Consider the following 19,214-nt stretch of genomic DNA (forward strand, 5'->3'; position numbering starts at 1 on the left):
CTGTAGAGGGCAGTGTCACTGGCCCTCATATGTGGGATCCGAACCGGGGCCCTCTGGCGTCCCAAGCCAGTTCTTAACCATCGCGCCACTCCGCCCGCCCAGTATCAACTTTTTACCAACATGTTTTTTTCAATGATTATGACTCATAGTTTGCATCTACACAGAAAAATTGAAGTATAAAATAAAGAATGACTCAAAATGTATAAAGTCATTGATACTTTCAATGAATATATTATATCCTTATATTATTCAGATCTTGGTTTTCATCATTCCGTTTTACATCATTATTTCTTTAATAGAGTATTCATTATTTATTTTACTTTTTAAATTCAAATTATAACTATAAGGTGTTATAGTATTATTAGTAAAAACAAGTAAAACTTTTTAAATTAAATATTTTTAAATTACAAAATTTTATAAATAATTTGTAATAAGGAGCACTGATATTTTCATTCGCCAAATTGAATCCATTCACTGTCCTGTCATTTTTCTCAAACAACAGTTCAGATTTTTTGGCTTGTACTAAGCATTTGCCCAGAACAGTGTTTACCCCTAATTTCTGCTGTGTTCCCATCTCTCAATACTCCCAACATTCAGGATTCCTGTCCCCCCACCCACCTCCCACCATGAGGGTGCACATATCTTCCCTACATGAGTCTTTCCAAGTGATTTTTCTCCAGTCAAACAGATGAACTCAAAAGTGCTTGGAAAATATATTTAAATAAAACTAAACAAACTAACAAAAACTGGTATCTCTATTAAGGCCCAAAGTGCTAGACTTCCCTAGGGCCTTACATTCAGGTATTTCCCTCCATTACACTATTTTTAAATGTCCTGATGTTTTCCTTGGAAGAACCTAACAGTTGGAATGAGGAATCTTTTTTCATTATATACATGATGTTCATTTTTAGCTTCATAGTAAGATGGATGCAGGCAGGGACATTACTGTCCTTATTTGTCATACATTCCTGACGTTTAAAATGCCCTGGGCATTAACAAATGTTGAAATGAATGTCTGAATGACAGAGACTCCTGGGCATTAAACCAGATTAGGAAACTGATTTCCTTGCCCTGCAGGCAAAGCAGAACTGAGAGACATGGGTGTCACTGATGATGAGCAGAAAGGGGAAGAAGATTGGAAAAGATGATGCCACAAACACAGAGATGTTCACCATCCATGGGCCTTGGCTTGTAGCTAGAGTTATCCAAATTGTCAAAATTACATAGGCTGAATAAAAGATAACAAAAGAGCTCACCAGGATCAGGATGGTGTGTGTGGCTCTCGTGGGAAGGTCTGGGGGAGAGTCTGTTGCTGTGAATGTGTTGGACTCACTGCTTGTGTCTGTGCAGGACTAGTAAGCCACTGACCCAGACCATAAAACCTAAACTCAAAAAGTTAGGGAAAAATATATGACTGCAGTTAACAAATCTAAAACACCCTCTTTCCTATGTGAAGAACAGTGCCCATAATTATTTTTCACACTAACTTTCTTCTTCTTCAAAGTACCATGTACTGCAATAAGGACACATGAATTTATCAAGAGATGCAGGATACAGCAGAGGGAACAGCAGAAGGCAATGAACTTTAGGGATCTAATCTCGAGCTCCATCCACCTCCAAATACTGGGGTTCAGCTTGATGACCTGGAAGCCATTGAAGAGGCAGATGGTGCTGAAGGAAACTCCTATGGCCGCACTGTGAAAATAGAAGACAAGTTTACATCCAGTATCATCCAGGAAATATCTCCATCCAAAAGCTGCCATTGTCTGAGGGAACCTTTAAAGAAGAGAGCCAGGAAGTTGGCTGAGACATTTGCATGAGAATAGGTCTGTGGGTCTCAAATTATGTCCAGTGAACAAAGCAAAGTTATAAAGACAAAGGAGGGAGGTATTTTCCAGGAGGTGAATTCCTGTCTGAGTGAAGAACATAATCCCTAGTTTCAAGCTACCGGTAGCAGAAAGCATCACGTCAGTGCCTAGAGGCTGCAGGTTTTCATTGAAATCAGAGGACTGAATTGTTAAACAAATGGAAGGAAACGTGTCACCATCAGAATGTCTTTCAATGTTTAAAACTTAGCCTCTCTCATATATTTTCACTTCAAGCGGGCAGTTCGAATTTTTCCTCATGTGTGCAAAGGAATTCAATGAAGACCTGGATTTTAAACAGTCTTGATTTGCATCTCCAGGGTGAATGGAGGGGGCACAACTGCTCACCAAGATTTTTACAGCTGTAGAGATGAGTGAGGGAGATCCCTATGTACAGATATGGATTTTTCTCCACAATACAGTCTACATGAAAAAGGCAAGAAACAGAACATGTGTATGGGTATTTCTTAAACATATAAATATTAAAATATAGGGGCAGAGATTGAATGGAACAAAAGGATACAAATGTAGGGCCAGCCAAGTGGCTCAGTTGGTTAAGAGTTGGCTTAACAGCATGAACTCTGAGCAACAGGGCCGCCGGTTCGATTCCCACATGGGCCAATGATGCCGCGCCCGAGCTAAGTTGTTGCTGAGCTGCCAACAGGTGGCAGGATGGCTCAGCTGGTGTAACAAGATTGCCTGTTCGATGGTGAGTTATGCCCACCCGCAACTAAGACTGAACTTGGTACCTTGAGCTGAGCTGCCACCCGGATGGCTCAGTGGATAGAGCGTGTGCTCTTAACAACAAGGCTGCTGGTTTGACTCCCATATGGGATGGTGGCTACACCCACCCACAACTAAGATTGAACACAGCACCTTGAGCTTAGAGGTCACGAGCTGCCGACGGGAAGCCAGATGGCAACTGGCGCCAGATGGTAACTGGTGCCCTCCACAACGAAGACTGAAGAACAACAACTTGATTGGTCCCTTTCCCCAATTCCCCAATAAAAAAAAGAAAAAAAAGGATACAAATGTAAATTAGGCTTTATGAAGTAGTCTGAGTTCCATTTTTGACATGTAGAAATATATCAGATAATTATTGAAAAACATCAATAAAAATCAGATATCAAAATCCATAAAAAACAAAGTTAAATGAAAAAAATTAACCTGAGGGTCTATCAGCATGGTATTTTTTGTGCACTTGTAAGAAAAATATCAAGTTCCTGAAAAACAGAGGCATAGATGAAGGCAGAAATGCCTGAAAAGAAATAGAAAATTGTTGCCCACATTCATTTTTTTGAAAATTATGCTGGTATTAGTAATTTGAAACATATTAAAAAGACTATTAATATAATTGGTAAATAAAACTTTTAGTATAAGACAAAAGATCATGTATGCATAAAATAAAATTTTAAATAAACTCTACAAACATATATTTGGGAAGAAATAATGCATATAAAGTATAATTTTAAAATACATATGTATTTCCTATTTAGTTTCATTGAAGAGTCTAGACATCATAAGCACATCCATAGCAATGACCACCTAAAGTAATTAATTGTGATACCTAAATGCCATTTCTCACGAATACAAAGCAAAGCTTGAGGATAAGTGACACTGCTGGGGTGGGGCAGAAAACATCCACAGTCCCTAAAACTTCTTGTCAAACATAATTGTTAGCCACAGGTTTCCTTAAATAAGCATTTGTTTTCCCCCTGACATGAAAGATGGAATGAGTCTTGCCTTTCTCTAAATGAATGTTAGCAATCTTCTAACAGACAGAAACTTTACAGACATATTGTTACAGAATCCACTTTATTCAACATACTCTCTCCTCCAAACAAAACAAGGCAAAAGCAATTGCACTTACAACACCTGTCACTCAGACACTGGACACAGGCTCAGCAGCTGGGCTCTCATCTTCTCTGTATTACTCCTTGTCACTTGCCTGCAGCACAGTGCAAATATGAGGGTCCCTGTGTGTAATGAGGAACACAGGAGAGACTACTTCAGAGAAGGCTATAACAGGAAGGAGAGAAGAGATGTCAGGCGTCTCAATACAGATGAATGAGGATGGCAAGAGGCCAAATGTATACATGCGTGTGTATGTCTGTATGTGTGTTGTGGTTTTATGTTCCAATACGAAGAAACACAATTCTTTTCCATGTGTATGAGTGAATTTTCTAATGAAGTCCGTCTCAGAACCTGGTACTTACCTCAACAGCAGAGCTACTTACATGGTTGGCATTTGCTCTTGGGGCAGTGGGTGCTCAGGCAGCACCTGTGCAGGTGTGGAAAGGGGCAGCTCAACCTTGAGATGAAGGTTTGGGTTTCCATTATCTCATCTCCTTGTTGGGAAGTGATTATTGCTTCACCTGTAATTGCAGTGATAATGGGTGCAAGGGGAGTGGAGCGTACCTGTCAAAAACACATGTTAATTGTGCAAATTACCAAAAGGTATAATAGTGAATAATAAAAATATCCAAGGAAGTGGCAGAGACAGGTGGGGGAGGCCATACACTTGAAATCAATAATAATCCCAATGGAAGTGCAGTAGAGGATACTGAGATCTATGTGAGAGATGTCAAGCACAAACTCTGCTGGGTTTTAAATTACCTTGGTAGTTTCTCTTCAAAATCTGATTCTTTTTTAATTCCTGAGTCTCTGAGAGAACTCAAACTGAAGGGAGGACAGTAATTGAATTGTCAACAGGAGTAGCCAGAGTGGTTCAAATAGACAGGAATATTACAGTGACGTATTTTTCAAAGTTTCAAGAAAGATTAATTTTATAGCTTGTGTGGGTCACACACATTTCTGAAAATATGTTGGCATGCAAAACATTAATTTTTCTCCCATTGAACTTTTATTCTGGTTGAGGAAAACAGACCATAAATGATACGTCCAAGTTATTAAGTTACACAGTACATTAGGAACTGATGGGTTCTATGGAAAAGAAAGAACAGGACACAGGTGTCATAAAACATTGGGTCAAGGATGGTTACAAAATTGAACAGGATGTTCATGGTAAGAGTCACACTGATGATCCTATTTTAGAAATACTCTAAGGAGAAGAGGAAAAAAGGTTTTTCTTCCTTTCCAATCCATTACATGTATATTTTTTCTTGTCATTATCTATTAAGTTGTCCTTACAACATTGATGCATTGTTTATTCAAGCGACTCCTTTTATATGTACATTTAGATAGATTCTATCATGAGATCTTAATTAATAAGCACTCACCCATACACACTTACTCTTAAAGTTCATTTAAAGAAAGAAAATGTGTTACCAAAAGAGGGAAAATGTGTGTTACACTGAACAGTAGATGCAGCTGAGAAGAAGGTAACACATTTATGTTTGTTTATCTTTCTACCATTTCTTTTCTTCTCAAATTAAAATCAATACCTCCTAGATATGAAAGTGATGGACATGCTTACTTGACAATGGGGTTTGTCTTCCTCAGCCTGGAGCTGGGATCCTGGGAAACTCCTCCCACCTTTGTCTTTATAACTTCTCTTTGCTCAGTGCACACGTTAAAACCCACAGATCAGATTGTCAACCAATTGGTCTTAGCCAACAATTTGGTTCTTTTCTCCAAAGGGATCCCGCAGACAATGGCAGCTTGGATTAAAATATTTCCTGGATGATGCAGGATGTGAACTTGTCTTCTGTTTACACAGTGGCCAGAGAGGTTCTCTCAGCACTACTTGACTTCTTGGACTTCTTGGACGGGGTTCAGAAGTAGATCCCCCAAATGCATTGGCTTTTGTAATTTCCTTTTCTGGATCCTTCAACTTCTGGTAAATGTTTATATTTCTATGAAAGTAATTCATCCAAGAAACTTCAATAATTTAAGTATGAAAACCAATTATGGATACTATTCCTCTGTCATGCCAGATAGATCTATCAACTTATTTCATGCAGCCCTGTTTTATTTCATTGATGTTATGTGGTTGGGCTGCATGATATAAACTAGTAGGTACGTGGTCCTTGCCCTGCACAGGCACAAGCAGCAAGTCCATCACATTTATAGTAACAGATGCTCCCCCAGATGCTCCCACGAGGACAGAACCACACACATCCTCATCCTGGTGGGTGTATTTGTCTACTTTCACTTTCTCTCTTCCATCTTTCTGTGTTGCTCTAATTACGATTTCAAACTGGTGGCTGGTGGACATCTCTGTGTTAATGTCTTCATGTTTCCTGGCATTCAACCCCTTCGTGCTCATCAGCAGTGACACCTGTGTGTCTGTTCTTTTTTGATTCCTGTATCAGAAAATTTTTTTTCCTAATCTGGTTCAACAGCTGTAACTCTCTGATTAATCAGGTACGAAGTACTCTGCTAGAATCTGTGATATAATGGTAAATAAGAACAATTTGATTAAAAATTTACATTTTACAACATTTAACTTTAGGGTTTTTTAATGGTATTAATTGGTCTGAAAAGACAAATAATTTTTATTTTGGAGGTTCAAATTTGGTTAAACAACATTCAGATGTAAATGTTTTTGCTCAGTCATTGCTAATAAATGGCAAATATTTTTAAATAACTCAAATTGTATTTTCCCTTTTCCTCTTATTTATTATAAAAAAGATTCTTTGCAAAAATTTGATATTATCTCCTTTCATTTAGTCTTTTCATGTTTTTAAAAAGATTTTTAATGTACCAATCTAATTTTCATTATAAATCAGGTATTTTATGCAATTTTTCATTGTTTGTATATATAATGCCTTCAATTGCATTTCAGTTTCTGGAAGTGAACAGTCTTTAATTTACTGCACTAAAACTATGAGTTTAAACAATTTTCCCAGTCCAGAACGCTTATCTATTCCAGTCATTTAAAAAATGGAGTATACTGTAGAATCACTGGAAAGTCTGTTAAATCCTGATTGCTGGGCCCTATCTCCAGAATTTCTGATTAAGTTAGAGTTAGAACACATAAATTTGTATTACTAACAATTCCCAAGGGATGCTGAGTCTCCTGGTCTGGGAACTACGTTTGTGAAATATTGGATCTATCCCAAGTCATCAGAGTTCACAAAATTTATGAACATTTTGTGCCATGTTTATGTTGTATTCTGAAAAGTGTCTCTTCATTTCATTAACTTGATTGATCCAAGATTTTCAACTTGGAAATTGTTTTATACACGTATGTTTCATATCTAACTGATTTTAAAACTTCACAATTAACCAACGAAAGTTGTGAACAAATAATTCCAAACTGTAGTCATTTGGTCATTTTATTAACCCAATACATACCTGAATAACTACCCATCAGTCATACTTAACCTGAGTAATTTCAGATTTTAATGGAAAACATGTAGGACTATGTAGGTTGTGGTTGTTTCACTCTGAAAACTTCCCAGAGCTACATGTTATCTTATATGGAATTGTGGGTTTTCTATTAAGTCACTATTCTTTAGAGTCAAATACAAAAGAATGGGCAGCATGATGCTGTATTGTGTTAGGTTTTGAAACTCTCACTTTTTGTTTTTTCCAAATATTCTAAAAAGATGTATCAGGAGTACAGCAGATCAAGATACACTTAGAAACTCTGAGACTACCAGCAAATTATTTGTTTAAAGTAAGAAAATAATGATTAAACTCAGGAAGTAAAATTCAAGTTCAGTGACATATAAAGTATTTTGCTTGATTTCCTGTTCTTACTTAATGCTTTTTAGAGCTTATGATGCTGGTTAACAAGGTAAAAATTTTTATGATTTTTAGTGTTGAATACACTAAAATACATGTACTAATCTTCCCTTCTAAAATAACATTCTAGCTACGTAACAAAGATCTTGGTTTAAAGGTCATTGTTTATTCAATTATTTAAAATTCTAACTACTTTCTAGTCTTGTACCTCCTGATATTGTTGAAAAGTTTGAACTCGATTTCATTATTTTTCATAGGTAATCCATTTTTTAATGAATTTGTATAACATTATCTTTGCCTTTAAAGTTTTTTTTAAATTGTATCTAGGCATGGGTCTTCCCTTTTGAACTTTTTCTTCCTCTTTTATTTGTGTTATTACCTAGGTATAGATAACTTGTATACACCAGATAGTAGGAAACATGACTAAATCATGGCAATGGAAAAAGATGATACATGAAGAGCTAAATCAGAAATGAAGTAAAACAAGTTCTGATAGACAGACCGGGTGCATGAGGGAGCATTATACAAGATGTATGTTGCTTCTGAAATCAATGATGGAGTGTGCAATGGTTAGCACTCTGTGTTAGTGTTCCCTAGAATGTTCCCATTGAGCTGCCCTCAATGTTTCCTATCTGGCAGAAAACCACAGGGTCAGTTCACTTCTGACTCACCCTGCTACAAACTCACTGGCTTCTCGATGCTTCTGAGAAATACCAAACACAACCCTGTTTTAGAAGTTTTACCCTCATTATTTCTACTTTCTATAAAGCCCTTTCTCCCATACTTTTTGTGTCACATTCCTGGTGATGCCTTCCTTGGACCTTACTGCCTTGCATGGACCAAAAGTTTCCATTATGAATATATATAGAACTAGTACACTGTAATAACCCTCATAGTTTTATCATCTGAATAAAACCTAATGTGTTTGAGCTGTTTGTGTGGTATATAGTTTCCTTCTTCACTGTACCCCAAATTGGGGATTTCTGTTGTTGCTGAATTGGTGCCAATGACCATCAGTTGACAAAAGATACTGTGCTGCCAACATGGGTTTTCTCCAGGAGGTAGAATTGTCAGACTTTTTACTCTCTATTTTAAAATATATAGAGTAATACTTAATAAACAATAATTTATTTGTTTTACTATATATTATATAATACATATTATATAATATATAAACAATATATTATAAACAATACTTAATTTGATTTTTCCACCTTAAAAACTTTCTATGTATATTAGGGAAAAGTATAGGCATTTATAAAAGTTTTATGTTTTGTAGATAAAACAATTTTAAGTTTTATGGATAACACAATATTTCTTACTGTGCTGGGCACAATCACTGAACATAAAGTCGGGAGAGACATTTTCTGTGGGGACTAGAGGCCCAGATCCCACCTTGCCCATGCTTCAGGGCTGTCTAATACCCCTCCTCTATTTTCTCCACCATGGCCCTGAGTGATGTCCTTTTTGGTCCCAGATGGAACCTACTAAAGCTCACAAAAATGACGTTAATGCTTCACACTACGTGCATTTGAAGAGCAATAAGATAATGTTTATTCCCTTCCATCTACCAGTGGGTGTCAACTTGAATCAGCTTCATTGAGTCTGAAATGTCTTAACACTTCAGCACTTAAGGCTCCCCAGAAATCGGCCTGCTGACCCTTTACGAAAGAGTGAAGCCCCTTTCCCACCCTACAAGTATAGTGAAGTCATTTCCCAGCGGCCTCTTAACCGTTTCTCTGGGAGCTTCTGCTGTGAGTTGTCCAGATCTGTGCAGCTGTGGAAACTTCATTACCCAGAAAGCTATGCATTGAACGGCAGCGGAGTCAATCCAATGAAAGTCCAGGAAGGGGGTCTTTCCCTGAGGGCAAACCGCATTGGGGCGGGACGTCCGGCCGGTTCGTGGTGCTCATTTAAGCGACTCTCAGGTCTGTTCACCAGGTTTGAGGTTCCGCTTTCCGCTCGTCAGGTCGGGGCCGAGGTGACCGACACAGCGCGAGAGAAGACTTTGTTCCATTACACAGAGGCGGGTTTAGGGTAGGGGACATCGCCTCCTGGGAGACCGGCCTCGGGAAGTCGGTGTCCCGGTCCCTGCCGGTCGCTCGTCTGTCACCACTTCACTCGGCCCTGGGGCTTCGATGGTGGCGGCCGCGCTGAGGGGCCCGGCTCAGGTGAGTGCGCGTCCCCCGGGCTCTCACCACCCTCACCCCACCCGAACCCTAAAGCCCCGGAAACTGGGCGCCTGCTCACATCCTGCAGCCCAGGCTTGGGCGTCCGGGACTGTGAGACCCCCGTGGGTGACATCCGGTGTGACATCCGGTGAATCGCCCGTGGGTGACATCCGGTGTGACGGGGTGTGGGAGAGGGTTTCAGGCAGAGGGGCTGGCTGTGTAAAGACGTGAAGAGGCCACTGAGCCGGTAGGATTTGGGAACCTGGTGTCCTTCTTGCTTCTGCAGGAAACAAAGGTTGGGTAGAGTCCTACTGCAGTGTTACACTGAGGAGTTATACCTTCCTTCTTAGGTCCCTGGGAGCCGTGGAGAATTTTGAGGAAAAGAGATAACGTCTAATATAATAGAATTTGAAAAATCCCCCAAAGTCTGTTCAATAGAATAGACTGTAGGGGTGATGAGAACATTGAAGCAGAGGGAGGTTTAGTCCTTTTCCAAGGACACACAAGTGGTGAGAGGCAGCACAGAGGTTAGACAGTTCACCAAAGCTGCTTGGCTCTGGTGCCTCCCAGTGGTACAGGGAAGGCCTGAGCCCCTGGAACCCCACCATGGTAACATCCTTCTAAGATCTGACTCTTCCCACAGGTTCTCATGGCTGCACAAGTGCTGTTGGAACCTACACGGGTAAGTTGAGATGTCCCAAACCCTCACTGGTTCCAACCCACATGTTCTCTGGATTTGTGGTGACATCAGACTCTTTACCTGCCATTCCCCCAGTCCTTGGGTGTGGGCACCCTGGAGAATCCCCAGCCAAGCTCAGGGTCTTGAGTGTAGTCTGGGGGTTATGTGGAGGGGTTCCCATTTAGGACCATCATTGGAAAGGGATGTGGAAACTTATCACAAAAACAGGTAACAGTATGTCGAAGTGCTTGGAGATGAGGCTAAGCTGGTTCAGGAAATTGCAGGTCTCCTTTCTGGTGAGAACAAAAGAAGGAGGGAGCAAGAGTCAGGCTTGGAATGACTGCCTGTGAAGTTAGGCATCTGTTCTGGAGCCAATGGGAGGTCTGGATTAGAGGAGGAAGGTCTTACCAGCCTCTGTCTGACTACAGAGCAGAAAAAAGTGAACATGAACACAGTGTTTACTAGTATGAGGAGAGAGAAGACACCAGTGGCACCAGGATCTGGTATCACCTCTGATTTGAGGATCTTGGGAAGAGGATGGACATGGGGTAGACATGTGGGTCTTCAGGGTAAGGCTTTTCATGGTTTCATCTGTCTCTATCCTAGCAGGGATGTGTGACCTTTGAGGACGTGGCCCTGTATTTCTCCTGGGAGGAATGGGATCTCCTTGATGAGGCTCAGAGGTGCCTATACCACGATGTGATGCTGGAGAACTTTGTACTTACATCCTCGCTGGGTAAGACTCACATCCACCCTTGTGCCCCAGGTGAGGCTCTGCATTTCTCTTCCCCATAGGCAGCTTTGTTTTTCTCATATCTGAACCATGACACTGCTTTCTTCTCCAGTTTCTGGGGTGTGTGCAGTGGTTACTAGGGCTAGACTGAGAGCATGCCTACTTCTCTTCCTTTACCACTGCAACACCTGTTTCCTCCCCAAAGTCTCTCAGAATGATTCGGGGATCAGTAGTTTTGAGGTCAGCTTAATGATTCTCACCTGTCTCACCTTCTCTCTTGCTGGGTGACTATCTAGATCTATGGCACGCTAGTATTGCTCCCTTTCTGTATCTGACATTTATTCATGCCTCACTGTGCCAGGAATTGTAGTTGCTTACATGATTACTACTTTCACTGATCTTGCAAGATCCTCCTACAAGGTTCTTTTTCTTTTTTATTCGTGGTAAAATACACACAATAAAAAATATACAATTTCTAAGTGGCATTTTGTACATTCTCATTGTTGTGCAACCATCACAATCATGCACCCTCAGAACTTTTTCATCTTGTAAACTAAAACTCTACCCATTAAACAGTACCTCCCTCCCTTCACTGACAACCACCATTCTACTTTCTATTTGAATTTGACTACTCAAAGTGTCTCATATGCATAAATCATACAGTAATTGTTCTTTTGTGTCTGGCTTATTCATAACATCTTCAAGGTTCATCTGTGTTGTAACATGTGACAGAATTTCTTTCCTTTTTAAGACTGAATAATACCCCATTATATGTATTTACCACATTTTATTTATTCATCCATTGATGGACACTTGGCTCTTGTGAATAATGCTGCTATGAACATGGTGTACAAATATCTTTAGTGTCCTTGCTTCAGTTTGGGAGAGTATATACCCAGAACTGGAATTGTTGTTTCATATGATAATTCTATTTTTAATTCTTTGAGGAAACCACCATACTGTTTTCCATATCCACATTTCCATGCACCATTTTATATTCCTACCAACAGTGCACAAAGGTTCCAATTTCTCCATCCTTGCCAACATTTGGTATCTGTTTTTTTTATAGGAGCCATCCCAGTGGATAAAACTATCTCAATAGTTTTAATTTACATTTCCCTAACAATTAGTGATGTTGAGCATTTCTTCATGTGCTTATTGGCCATTTGTATATAACAGAAATGTCTATTCAAGTTTTTTGCCCATTTTTGAATAAAGTTGTTTGGTATTTTTGATGTTGAGTTTTAGGAGTTCTCTGGATATGTTCTGGATATTAATTCATTATCAGATATGTGATTTGCAAATCTATTCCCATTCTATGGGTTGCTATTTTACTATTTTCATAGCGTCCTTTGATACACAAAAGTTTTTCATTTTGATGAAGTCTAGTTTGTCTATTTTTGTTGTGTTGCTTATGTCTGTGATGTCATATCTAAGGAATCATTGCCTAATGCAATGTCATAAGCTTTTCCTCTGTTTGCTTTTAAGAATTTTATAGTTGTAGCTCTTAAGTTTAGATCTTTGATCCATTTTGAGTTAATTTTTATATACTATGTTAGGTAAGAGTGCAACTTCATTCTTACGCATGTGCATATCCAGTTTTCCCCACATCATGTCTTTAAACTTCTGTCCTTTCCCCATTGAATAGTCTTCATCTCCTTTTTGAAAATCATTTGATAATATATGCAAGAGTTTATTTCTGGATTCTTTATTCTATTCCCCCAGACTCTTTTTAGTTGTTCATACATTTAAATTGTTTTTGAGCTAACTCAGTGGAGGAATAAGTGGATGACAACTGCTTCTTGCAATCCAGCTTCTTGAAATCATAGCAACAAAATTCTGAAACCAGAGAATTGAAATGAAGAATTATTTTTATTTTTTTATTTTTATTTTTATTTTTTTTAAAGATTTTTATTGGGGTATTGCGGGGAAGGGAACAGTGCTGGGGAATTGGGGGAAGGGAAACAGACAAGTTGCTGTCGTTTTGTTCTTCAGTCTAGTTGTGGAGGACGTTGCTTCACTGGCCCAACTTGGCACCATCATTGCGCTCTTCCCGGGCGAGGCAGATCAGTCGCCGGCTTCTGGATGGCCGCTCACTGCGGCTGCTGGCCGCTCACGCTGGCTGCTGACTACACACGGTAGCCCATGGCAACCCACTGCCATAGGGGCTGCAGCCTACACTGTCGCCGTCGACTCATGGCAGCCCAGCTCCAGGTTGAGCTGTTGTTCAGCATCTTAGCTGTAGAGGGCAGTGTCACTGGCCCTCATATGTGGGATCCGAACCGGGGCCCTCTGGCGTCCCAAGCCAGTTCTTAACCATCGCGCCACTCGGCCGGCCCAAGAATTATTTTTAAATACCATTTCTGAGTGGCATTTAGTATCATTGTTGTGCAACCATAATAATCATGTATCCACAGACACAAATTCTGCTGTAATTTCGTCAAATAAACTCTCTGTCCTTTTTTCTCTCTTCTTCTTATTCTGGACTCCCACATTGCATATGTTGATCCACCTGATGGTATTTCACAGGTCCTTATGCTGTGTTCACTTTTGTTCAGTATTTTTTCTTTCTGTTCCTCAAATTTGATATCTTCAAGTTCACTGATTATTTCTTCTGCCTGCTCAAATCTGCTTTTGAATCCCTCTAGTGATTTTATTCATTTAGCTATTGTACATTTCAGCTTCAAAATTTCTTTTTGATTCTTTATGTTTCCCATCTCTTTATTGATATTTTTATTTTGCTTTTGCAACATTTTCTTGATTTTTGTCTATATTATCTTTTGGTTCTTTGAGCATCTTTTAGACTGTTGTTTTAAAGCCCTTTTCTAATACGTGTACCATCTGGTCTTTCTCAAGGTCATTTTCTCTTGATTTTTTTTTCTTAGACTGTGCTTACTTTCCTGTTGCTTTGTATGTTCTTTGATTTTCTTTTTGTTGAAAACTAGATATTTGTGTCTTACGATGTGGTTACTCAAGAAATCTGATCACCTCCCTCCCTAGGATTTCCTGGGTGTGGGGGGCTTGCTGTTGTTTGTTTAATGGTTGTAGGGTAACTCTGTGTTGCACAATAGTCTGAGGTGTAAACTTAAGGTCTTCTCAGGTCTTCTCAGGTTTTCTCTACGCCTGTGCTTTTAGAAAGTAATGACTTTCTAAATTCCTCTGTATATATGATTCATTTTGAATGTTCTACTCCTTGAATTTCTGCCTCCCAAAGGGAGAATGAGAGAAAAAATGAAGGAAGAGAGGGTGGAGGGAATGGATGCCGGCCATTTAAATCCCCTGTGAAGTCAGTTCAGCCAGTGAGGTAGGGGCTTTGCAACAATGGTGATGTGGTTTGCAACAATGGCTGCCACATCTCTGTTGTATCTCCACCATCAGAAGCAGAAGTCAGAGTACATATCACTGATATTTAGCGGACAGGGTCCTTATTGCCACCCCAACTTCTGCAAGCTACTCCAGTTACATGTGAATGGCTGCTTGCCCCTGGGTTCAGAGTTGGGGAACTGGGACAGTTGGGAACTGGATAACCAATACCATGCTAAGAGTTGAAATTGACTTAAATGAAATCAATTTTAGCATGTTGCAAATCTTCAGTAGACTCTAGAGTTACAAAATAGTTATGTCAGATTGATTCTACCAGTGTAGTTATTGTCTAAGTAGGGAGACAGAATCTTAGTGTTCTGCCATCTTCCCTCTAACTGTATCCAAAGGCACTTTTTGTAGTATTTACATATATTCCTCTGATTTGTTATGTGCTGAGCTGTTATGGTCCAGTACTGGCCATGGATCCGTCCTGTCTTTCCCTTAGGATTTGAATCATCCAGGTCCTGTGTAGTTGCGCAGTTGGGGATAGGGGAGGAGTCCTCCTGCTTCACAGGATGGACTTGACTCCAGTCTCAATAATAGGGGCTCAGAGGAGTACTGACCCGGTGAATGGCAATTAGAGGATGTGACATCAAGGCTTTGTTCTCATCATACTAGGAACCCACCCTATTTGACTTATGTTTTGGTACCATTACCAGTGACCACACTTTACTTCTACCTTCCCTTCCCCATTCTTGACATTGTGCCAACTTGTCATTTTTACAAGTCCTTTTTGTTCTGAGTCTGGCCCAGGGCTAATCCCCACCCTCTGGACTACTTATCTCACTCATTCCTCACATTGTTTCCTCTATAGTGCTTTCCAGCATTGGTGTATCCTGAAGTGTGCACATATATTTTAATAATCCTTGAACACCAGTTACTATGTCCTAATCAGATTTTCATGGGCCTGGACATACACTTCTGCAGAGCATCACATGTCACCAGCAGATATAATCCTGCTAAAAGCCATTGTTGGAAGAATAACTTATAGAACATGCCTTTCACCACTGGGCCACACCCTTTTCTTATGTCCTGTGCCAGATGAAACCTGCACAATTCTGTGACCTTAGGAACCCAGTAGTACACAGCAGCAGCTTCCTCAGTCTAACCCCAACTCCCTTTTCCTAAAAACAGTCTCATGGACTGATTCTTTAAAGTGTCAGATGTACGTTTGTGATGGTTTTGTCCCCTCCCAAAAAGTCTACATATATTTCATCATCACTTCTTTGTTTTCAGGTTGTTGGAATGGAGTAGAAGATGAGGAGACACCTAAACAGAGCATTTATGTAGAAGAAGCATCACAGATCAGGACTCTTAAGGCAGGTTTGTCTACCCAGAAGGCGCAACCCTTTGAGATGTGTGGACAAATCTTGAGAGACATTTCATGCTTGGCTGAGCACCAGGGAACATATCTTGGGCAGAAAACATGCACATGTGAGAAGCGATTCTATTTCCCCATCAACCTTCAATGGTACCAGGGACAGGACATTAGAGAGAGCCCCTTCAGAAGTTCTATGGACAGAGTCTCATTTACGAAGAGCTGCATAGTCTATGTGTCAGGGAAGCCCTTTGCCTGTGGAGAGATTGGGAAGGACTTTTTAGCCAGCCTGGGATTTCTTCATCAACAGGTCACTCACACTGGGGAGAAACCAAACAAGAGTAATGAGTGTGAGGCTGTCTTTCACAGTGGAAAAAGTCATCACAACTGGGGAAAACTCAAGAAAGCCTTTAGATACACAGATATACGTGCTCAGAATCAGAGAGTCCTCACTCGAGAAGGGCTTTATGAATGCAGCAAATGTGGAAAAGCCTGCACCCGAAGATGTAACCTCATTCAACACCAGAAAGTTCACACTGGAGAAAGGCCTTTTGAATGCAGTGAATGTGGAAAATTCTTTACCTACTACTCCAGTTTCATTATACATCGCAGAATTCACACGGGAGAAAGGCCTTATGAGTGCAATGAATGTGGGAAGTCCTTTAGCCAAAGCTACAGTCTTAATAGCCATAGGAAAGTTCACACTGGAGAAAAACCCTATGAGTGCAGAGAATGTGGAAAGTCTTTTAGCCAAAGGTCCAACCTCATTCAACATCAGAGAGTTCACACTGGAGAAAGGCCTTATGAGTGCAGTGATTGTGGGAAGTCCTTTAGTCAAAACTTTAGCCTCATTTACCACCGGAGAGTTCACACTGGAGAAAGGCCTCATCAGTGCAGTGAATGTGGAAAATCCTTTAGCCGAAGTTCCAGCCTTATTCACCACAAAAGATTACACACTGGAGAAAGGCCTTATGAGTGTAGTAAATGCGGGAAATCTTTTAAGCAAAGCTCTAGCTTCAGTTCACATCGGAAAGTCCACACAGGAGAAAGACCTTATGAGTGTGGGGAATGTGGAAAATCCTTTAGCCATAGCTCCAACCTCAAGAACCACTGGAGAGTTCACACTGGAGAAAGGCCTATTGAATGCAGTGAATGTGGGAAATCCTTTAGCTGCAAATCTAACCTTGTTAAACACCTGAGAGTCCACACAGGAGAAAGGCCTTATGAGTGCTGGGAATGTGGAAAATCCTTTAGCCAAAGCTCAAGCCTCATTCAACACCGGAGAATTCACAGTGGAAAAAAGGCTTATGAATGCAGTGAATGTGGCAAATCCTTTAGCTGCAAATCAGACCTCATTCAACACCAGAGACTTCACACTGGAGAAAGATCTTAGATGTACCGTGGTGTGCAGTTTCCTTTTAGTATAATTACATTGGAGGAAAGAACTTGAGAGGGAGCCATTTACCTGAATTAAAACCCATACATTGGAAAATCCACCGTGAGGAGCTTCTTAAGTTCTAGATATGTGGGAATCTAAGGATCTGTGTTACACTTGTAACCTGCTCAGGGCCCTCGACAGTTTCTATGGCACCTCTCCCATCTGGCAGATCCACATAGTGTGCATCAGTCACCACCCTAACCAGCTCAGGAAAGGTGACCTTGGTCCCCTCATTTGCTGGAGGAAATCCTGAGTAGTCTTAGCCCTTCTGGGATCATCTTTCCTTTCTCTTTTACAAGTTAGGGTGTGGACCTAGCTCAGTTTTGGCCCAGTGGACCCAATCTGAGTTCTTCTGATGACTTGTCAAGAGGGCTACATTTTAGGCTGGCCGAGTGGCGCATTGGTTAAAAGTTGGCTTTGGATGCCAGCTCTGAGCAGCAGGGCCCAGTTTGGATCCCACATGAGGGCCAGTGACGCTGCACCCTCTACAGCTAAGATGGTGAACAACAGCTCAACCTGGAGCTGGGCTGCTGTGAGTCACCAGCGATGGCATAGGCTGCAGTGGGCTGCTGTAAGCTACCGTGAATGGCCGGCAACCAGCATGAGACGCCATGAGTGGCCAACCAATGGCTGGCGACCAATCTGCCTCAGCCGGGAAGAGCACAATGATCACAATACCAACATGGGCCAATGAAGCAATGTCCTCCACAACTAGACTAAAGAACAAAAGGACAGCAACTTGTCTGTTTCCCTTCCCCGATTCCCCAACACTGTTCCCTCCCCCAATTCCCCAATAAAATCTTTAAAAAAAATAGAGGACTACATTTTTAAGGACATGTTAGGTTCATTTGACATACTTGGGATTTTCCCAACTTCCAAGTCACCAACCTGAGAACTGCCTACTTGCTTTGGATTTTGCAAGAATAAAGGCAATGTTTAAGCCACATTTGATCTTGGGTTCTATTCACTGTGTGAGATGATTTGAAAACAATTTGGCTCTGCCAGCATTAAGGAATGAACAGCTTTTGTGGGGATCCAATGCTCTGTGTGCCTCAGATTACAGTATGATGGAAGAATATACCTCTCTAGTTTTGGCCTAATACACATTGTTGTCCAAAGTCTCCTAGGAAAGACTGCAGGGCTTTGTGGTCCTTATTTGTGGACTGGATGTTAGGATTTTTTGGTGGGCTCAGGGAACACCCTGAGGAGTCAGGAAGTTGTGACAACCTCAAGTGCTTCTGAAAACAATGTGAATTGTTTTTCTTGTTCACAGTGTTGATCACATAATGCTCAGCAGTGTCAAGGGGAATTTGTACCCCAGGTCCTGCAAAGGAGCCATTTGTCCTAATACCCAGAATTCACAGGCTAGTTTCACTGTAAAGTACAGGGCCCTGGGAAACCATAATTGGTATATAACATTGGAGTAGAGATTACAGAAAAGTAAATGGAGTGTGCCCCTGCTAAAATTGCACCAAAAGTGCTCCATTCACTGTGACTCTGAAGGATCAATGGGCACAGAAATTCTCAGGACCTCAAGGCATGTATGTCTTTTGTAACCGAGGTCATTTTCAAAGAAAATAATAAGCTATTGGTTGTGTGGATTCCCATAACCTTTTTGGGATGTTCACCGAAAGGCCATTGCTACACAGGCAGGAAAACAAGCATAGGTTGAAATGAGATCTCTTAGTCCAGTGGTATGGCTCTGTGACCTAGCATTCCTGTTGACTCATGTGGAGACAGATTTCATTGCTTATCAATATTTGTTAATACATTGTCAAGGAGTCAAGGCTACTTCTCCAAGGTCATCAGGAAAGGCAATATAGGCTTGCCAAACCTGCTGAATGGGAGATCTAGATTTTTCTTTTGAACCATTTTGTACAGCTTTATTCAGGTATAGTTGACATGCAATATCCTGCACTATTTGAAGTGTACAATTAGTTAAATTTTGAAATGCATGCAAACCCATGAAGCCTCATCATAATTAGGATAATGTCC

The 19,214-nt window shown here is 40.6% G+C and overlaps 1 protein-coding gene and 1 pseudogene across 6 annotated transcripts; one reads left to right on the forward strand and one right to left on the reverse strand.

Annotated features, from left to right (window-relative positions):
* Window positions 1-1,049: 1,049 nt before the first annotated feature.
* Window positions 1,050-1,964, reverse strand: LOC109377750 (vomeronasal type-1 receptor 1-like; annotated as a pseudogene).
* A 7,216-nt stretch (window positions 1,965-9,180) lies between these two features.
* LOC109377752 (zinc finger protein 211-like) lies at window positions 9,181-17,673 on the forward strand. Of its 6 annotated transcripts, none has more exons than XM_019634186.1 (4): window positions 9,181-9,688; window positions 10,332-10,370; window positions 10,974-11,133; window positions 15,700-17,673. In XM_019634186.1, exons 1-4 carry the CDS (start codon window positions 9,656-9,658, stop codon window positions 17,172-17,174), a joined length of 1,707 nt encoding a protein of 568 aa, XP_019489731.1. In that variant the 5' UTR covers window positions 9,181-9,655; the 3' UTR covers window positions 17,175-17,673. The 6 variants fall into 6 exon arrangements, with proteins under 6 accessions (XP_019489731.1, XP_019489733.1, XP_019489732.1 ...); XM_019634188.1 differs by having other exon boundaries at window positions 10,974-11,103; XM_019634187.1 differs by having other exon boundaries at window positions 10,977-11,133.
* The last annotated feature ends 1,541 nt before the right edge of the window (window positions 17,674-19,214 follow it).

The sequence above is a fragment of the Hipposideros armiger genome, unplaced genomic scaffold (genome assembly GCF_001890085.2).
Source record: "Hipposideros armiger isolate ML-2016 unplaced genomic scaffold, ASM189008v1 scaffold_1534, whole genome shotgun sequence".
NCBI classification, from domain to species: Eukaryota; Metazoa; Chordata; class Mammalia; order Chiroptera; family Hipposideridae; genus Hipposideros; species Hipposideros armiger.

Coding starts and splice junctions, on each gene's coding strand:
- LOC109377752 (XM_019634186.1), top strand. CDS start 9,656: ATGGTGGCGGCCGCGCTGAGGGGCCCGGCTCAG. Junction 9,689..10,331: donor CGCTGAGGGGCCCGGCTCAG/GTGAGTGCGCGT, acceptor CTCTTCCCACAG/GTTCTCATGGCTGCACAAGT. Junction 10,371..10,973: donor TGCTGTTGGAACCTACACGG/GTAAGTTGAGAT, acceptor TCTCTATCCTAG/CAGGGATGTGTGACCTTTGA.